Raw genomic sequence first — 6,020 nt, 5'->3', positions numbered from 1 at the left:
TATCATAATATAAATCGTATCTTTAACTTTCATACAAAATTCCTCGTATATCATATATATGACAAACCTCCAAGTATTGATATATCCCTTAATAGATTATACATCGAACAAAATAATACGTCACTTATTTCTTATATATTATATTTTTTCAATTGTAAAAAAGAAAAATGACTGAAAATACCTTGAACTATTAGAAATAATATAAAATTATCCTCTGCTCACTTATTCACTCTCAAGTCTCAAATATTCGTGATATTCGCTTATTGACTTCCAAATATCCTGTCATTCATCTTTAGGTCCAATATTTAACTACTTTGATGAAGTTTCTTAATTTTTCGATTACACAAAAATAACAGAATTATACAAACGTAGTTATGAATTATACAACAACTTAAATTATAGCTATAACTTATAAATATATATGCTATAATTATTAATTAGAATTAATTTTGTAATAATGACTATTCACGAAAGTTTTCTAATTCATATCCAATTAAAATAAATTGAAAATTGGGTTGGGCTCAATAGGATTTGAACGGAATTTGCTGTTGGTGTGATACCTTAGAAATTTGAAATTTTGGAGAAGCATCGACCCACCCGTTTGGTCCAACCGGAACCCGCCACACACTTCTCTTCCACCTAACCCAACTCTCAAAAATTGGGGATTTTCCCCTTTGTTGTTCTTCAATTAGAAAAACTAGGGTTTCTGAAAGAACAATAATTAAGAGCAGGATTTTGCAGTTTACAAGGATGCAGCAACCACCATCCATGATGCCATCTTTTCCTTCTGCTAATATCACTACTGAGCAGATTCAAAAGGTATTATCAGTTTTATATTTTGCTTCTGAAATTTCTACTTTTGTTGCTTCACTGTAGTTTCTAGAATTTATTTGCTTAGTACCTTGAAATTGCAAAAACCTTCAAAAAAAAACTTATGTCTTTTGATTTTCCGGTGGCGACTTGGCCAAATATTCCTCAAGTTTTGGGTTGTCCTTCCTGCTGACTCTTCACCGGAACTACTATATGTGGGGTTAATAATCCTAGGAAATTGGGAGATTAACGAGGATATTACATATCGTATTGGAGTTTTAGGGGATGAAATGGAGGCTCGGATCGATAGTCTTATGTGATAAGAATGTACCACAGCCTTAAGGGTATGTTTTATAAAGTGGTGGTTGGATCAACTATGTTGTATAGGGCAGAGCATTGGTCGGTCAAGAAGATGTAAATAGAGGAAATAAGAATGTTGGAGAGATAGGATTAGGAACGAGGATATACAGTATAAGGTGTCTATCATTGGTGCTGTAATAATTGTGGATTAGTTGACAGTTTAAGGATATCTTGTAAGTATGTCTCTTTTGAATTCACTAATATGTTGACGCTTAGTCCATTAATATGGTAATCTATAGATTAGACGCGAGTTAGTGTATTTATCTGTGCATTAAGCTTTGAACTTCAGAGAGCCATTTCTTACAATTTTTTAAAGAGGTGGTTGTGTTTATGATTATTGAAGAGCTGGAATAGTTTCTCTAGCAATTAGGAGTCAACCCATGTTCCAACTGGGCCTATTTGCAAGAATTAATTTTTGAAATCGACAGCATGATCAATTCATGTTTGTTGATTGGATAACACAAGTAGTAAACATATACTAGGGTTAGAACATTTGATGAAATATCTTTTGACCATATCCAAATATTATTTTTGACAATTTAACTAGAAGAATGAGGCATAGTTCTCATTACAGGTATTATTATGGACTCGGTACTTCTTAATCTTATCATGATTGTAGGTGAATGGTTCACAGTTATGTTTATGACACAACTACTTTGAAAGAATAAATACTTACTTGGCTGAGTGGTTTTGCGGCCACCTCAGGTATTTCTTTATATTTTCAGGTGTCAGGATTCTTGTGGTAAAATGGGTTTTGTTATGTGATGCAGTACCTAGACGAGAACAAGACATTGATTTTGGCCATATTGGACCATCAAAATCTTGGGAAACTAGCTGAATGTGCACAGTAAGTGGTGGCATCCCCATTCAACTCTTCTCTTTGCTCTCTTATCCCTTTGGTACTTGAAGTTCCACAACCAACTTTAGAGCTAGTTTAATTGATTTAGAGAATTTAAATGAGCATAGGCAACAACCGCCAGATGCACTTTGGCCAAAATTTCTGGAGGCCCAATTTGCGTGTTTGTAACCAGATGTCAGTCTTTGCTTTGGTGCAGTAATTGAGTTGAAGGCTTTATTAATTTGAGTATGTCCTTAAGACAAAATGTATGTAGAAAGATTGAGGGGTAGATTTAGGCAAGATGCCTTGTGATTATAAGGATGAGTCTGCATTTGCAAAAGTTCTGAGGTGAGAGATACAATGCTAATTAGTCAGTTGAGTGTTTTTCTTTGAGCTAATGGATGTACTGTCTGTATATTAATCATAGTCTGTAATTGATATTTTATATTATAGTTATTTTCTCAGGCGTGGCATATATGTATTTATATACATGCTCTTTTCTTCACCTCAAGAATATGTTCAATTGTGTTTTATGCACTTAAAGCCTCTATAGAGCTTGGTCCTTTTTTCTTTACACTTCTCTCTTCAGACTATCCTCCTGTAAGAAAGAGATCTATTGGGGGATCGGCTGCTTGAAATGCAATTGACACCCTTTGTAGCAACGGAGAAAAGGAAAAAAGGGGGAGGCATTTTGGTAGGGAGAGCTTAGAACTGAAGTGAGACCTTACCTTTGGTAGATGAGGGAGCTGTTAGGAGGAGTGCTAGAGAAGATAGGCTTGTCTTTTTTTGAGGTGAAGACGTGATTCTTTTATCCTACTCCCTACATACCCCCCCCCCCCCAAAGCAAGAGAGAGGGTCACGATTCAACAGAAAAGAGAAGCAGAGCTCTCACGATTGAGTGCAAACTAGTCTTAAGAGTGTCAAAATAAAATTCTGGGATGATTTTCAGATTTGCCGGTACAGTATGCACTGGCTAAGGGGAACATAGGAGATGATGGTGTGGCTCAAGCTAAAGCAGCAGATTCTGGCACAAGAAAATTACGGAAACCTCTCATGTTTGGCTGCAATTAGTTTGTGTAGCTGATTAATTGAATAAAGAAATTGGTGATAAACTTGCAGAAATTTAATCAGAACTTACAAGTATTGATCATTAGTTTTGTTACATTAGTGTGAACTTATACTTGTTGATTTATTGTGTAAACAGTATTTGGGACAAGGAATGTATAGTGTGACAATCAACTATTACCATTAGTTGACCAAGTTCAATGGAGTTAAAATTTGATTAGTATTTTTATGTCGTACATGATAATGGACGGTGGTCTTCATATTCCTATTTCATTATGAGATACATTTGTCTTGTTCCTTAACTCAATCAATGGAAGTGCTTAATTGAGTTTCCATTACTGATGATGTACCTCGACATCTTGATGATCTAGGTACCAGGCTAAACTTCAGAAGAACTTGATGTACTTGGCCGCTATTGCTGATGCTCAACCACAATCACCAGCTATTCCAACGCAAGTGAGTGGCATCTAGCTTAGTTTATTTACTACTTATGTGCGGTTTTGTTTATAGTTTTTGTCATGACATACAGATGGCTCCTCATCCTGCAATGCAGCAAGGAGGATTTTACATGCAGCACCCTCAAGCTGCAGCGATGACTCAACAACAGGGTATGTTTACTTCGAAGATGCCACTGCAGTTCAACAACCCCCAGCAACTACACGATCAGCAGCAGCTTCAACATCAACAACTACAGCGACAGCAGCAAGGTATGCAACTTGGAGGTGCCAACAGTGGAATGCACTCCATTCTTGGTGTTACAAGTAATGTTAGCCAGCTTACAACTTCAGGTGCCCGTGATGCACGTAGAGGAAACAAACAAGACAACTCTGAAACTGATCCTTCGGGTGCTGATGGTCAGGCTAGCTCGGTCACTGCCCAAGTCTCAGAAGAACGCAAGTGATGAACTTTTCAATAATGTACAATATGTCCACTAAGGACAGTTCATAATAGGGGTTTAGAACTAGTGTTGTATGTCATGCTTTTCATGATGTGTTACAGAGAGAGGGTTAGGTATGTTGTGTTTTCCCAGAGCTCGTTCGAGTTAACCAACGTGTAGTTTAGAGGAAGAAAGCTTGTTTAGTTTGTGTAACCACTGCTTGTAATTCTGTAACAACATAGAACTGTTGCTGTTTCTATCTGAATAGTATTGTGTTGTAGTTTTTCAGTCATCCTTGAAGGATCTTGAATGTTTCAACCTTAAACAAAAATAAAAGGGAAAAGGGTCTGATATACCCCTCAACTTTGTCATTTGGAGCTGATATATCCCTTGTTATGAAAGTGACTCATATATACCCCTACTTATAAACAAATGGCTCACATATATCCCTGTCGTTACAAAAAAAAATACTTTATTTGTGTGTTTTTAAAATTCATTTTGATGAAAAGGTTGATGATACATTTCACCTTCCTAAACAGTGGTGAATTGATTATATTAATGTATTTTAGTAGCAATATATATTTTTAAATACCGACATTTTACACGTTATGAAATGACACATCCTTAATTAATTGGGAAAATGTACATTTTTTCCTTGCAATCATATATTATTGGGAAAATTTTATATTTAGACTGTTAAAATAATGTTATTAAGATAATTAATTAGTGTTCCATCTGCCGGCTCTTTCATATAATATTAAAATCAGTCATTAATGTCAATATCATGGAATGTGATATATACATGTCTTATTTTACTTTAATTTAACATTAAACTAATCAAATAATTGGCAATCATTTACGTGGGAAGATGTATCTTCCTTTTATCTAGACTCAAATTAAAAAAAAAAATTTAAAATTTAAGCAATTAAATTAATTTCAATTCTAAAAAGATTATAAAAAGTTCATGGTGTTAATATATCATTTTGAAATAGAAGTCGTCATTATTTGAAATGAAGAAAAACTATTCCTTTTGAAATACGTAGTTATTTTTAATTTAGAGAAAACAAAAAAAAGTTAAATAAATTCCCTTAGTTGTTTTGTATCCCTAAACAGTTTTTTATACTTTAAATTTGTCAAAACTAATTTTGTTTTCTTTTTTGGTCTAATTTTGGTGTTTAGTTAATTTTTGTGAGATATAAATGGTTGTTCATGGTTATGGTTAAGAATAAAATCAAATCGCAATTCGAACTAAATCGATTACAAAAATTAATATTTGGTTTAGTTTGATTAGGTTTGATTTTTAAAATTTGAAAATCGATACTATTTGGTTCTGTTTTGATTTTGTTAAAAATAACCAAACCCAACCGATAAATTAAATATATAGATTTTATAATTATTTAAATATTATTCATAAATAAATTAAAAATATTTTGTTAAATTTTAATTAATTAAGTTTAACTTTATCATTTTCTCAAGCCCAACACTTTAGCCCAAATATAACAATCTCAAATCCAGGTCTATCAAAATCCATTTTAATCTTTTACCCGTTGTAGTTCACATAAAATAGTCGCACTTTCTCTTAAATGAATCATTTTGTTCATGTAATGATAACCCTAATATTGTTAATTGCTTGACTGATCCGACATTAGCTTTTCTGTAGATTGTTCATGTACTTGTTCTGTCTATCGAAATACGTACGTCCTCAAGAAAATTATTACTTTCAAAGCGAATAAACCAGAAAAATTGAACTAAACCGAATCAAATCGAATATAACCAAGGTTATTTTTTATTGTTTGGTTTGATTTGATTTTAAAAATTTTAAAAATCGACCAGATTAATTTAATTTTAATTTTAATCAATATCGATCCAAACTGAACTACGTACACCCCAAACTCACTCATATAATTTCTACTATTATTTTTTAATATACTTTTAAACGTCCGTACAATTCTATAAATTTGCACATGGTAAGATTGATTCCAAAGACCTCCAAGGAGTTTGCTTTTTATACACTATGATTTTTAAATTCTATATTAATTAATCATCGTTATCTTTGAGTCATCAACCACT

At 33.2% G+C, this 6,020-nt stretch overlaps 1 protein-coding gene across 3 annotated transcripts; it reads left to right on the top strand.

Moving 5' to 3' along the window:
* Positions 1-588: 588 nt before the first annotated feature.
* LOC107032227 (GRF1-interacting factor 3-like) lies at positions 589-4,305 on the top strand. Of its 3 annotated transcripts, none has more exons than XM_015233813.2 (4): positions 589-819; positions 1,896-2,017; positions 3,445-3,529; positions 3,603-4,305. In XM_015233813.2, the coding sequence occupies exons 2-4, from the start codon at positions 1,935-1,937 to the stop codon at positions 3,972-3,974; spliced, it is 540 nt and encodes a 179-aa protein (XP_015089299.1). In that variant the 5' UTR covers positions 589-819; positions 1,896-1,934; the 3' UTR covers positions 3,975-4,305. The 3 variants fall into 3 exon arrangements, with proteins under 3 accessions (XP_015089299.1, XP_027767856.1, XP_015089298.1); XM_027912055.1 differs by having other exon boundaries at positions 1,876-2,017; XM_015233812.2 differs by having other exon boundaries at positions 617-819; positions 1,941-2,017.
* Positions 4,306-6,020: the final 1,715 nt, after the last annotated feature.

The sequence above is a fragment of the Solanum pennellii genome, chromosome 10, assembly GCF_001406875.1.
Source record: "Solanum pennellii chromosome 10, SPENNV200".
In the NCBI taxonomy this organism is placed as follows: Eukaryota; Viridiplantae; Streptophyta; class Magnoliopsida; order Solanales; family Solanaceae; genus Solanum; species Solanum pennellii.
The sequence above is the reverse complement of the archived record's forward strand: the minus strand, read 5'-3'. Positions and strand labels throughout refer to the sequence as shown.

Excerpts from the sequence above, each read along its gene's own strand:
- LOC107032227 (XM_015233812.2), top strand. The coding sequence starts at position 751 with ATGCAGCAACCACCATCCATGATGCCATCTTTTCCTTCTGCTAATATC. Across the intron at positions 820-1,940 it reads CTACTGAGCAGATTCAAAAG|TACCTAGACGAGAACAAGAC; the intron begins GTATTATCAGTT and ends TATGTGATGCAG. Across the intron at positions 2,018-3,444 it reads AAACTAGCTGAATGTGCACA|GTACCAGGCTAAACTTCAGA; the intron begins GTAAGTGGTGGC and ends TTGATGATCTAG.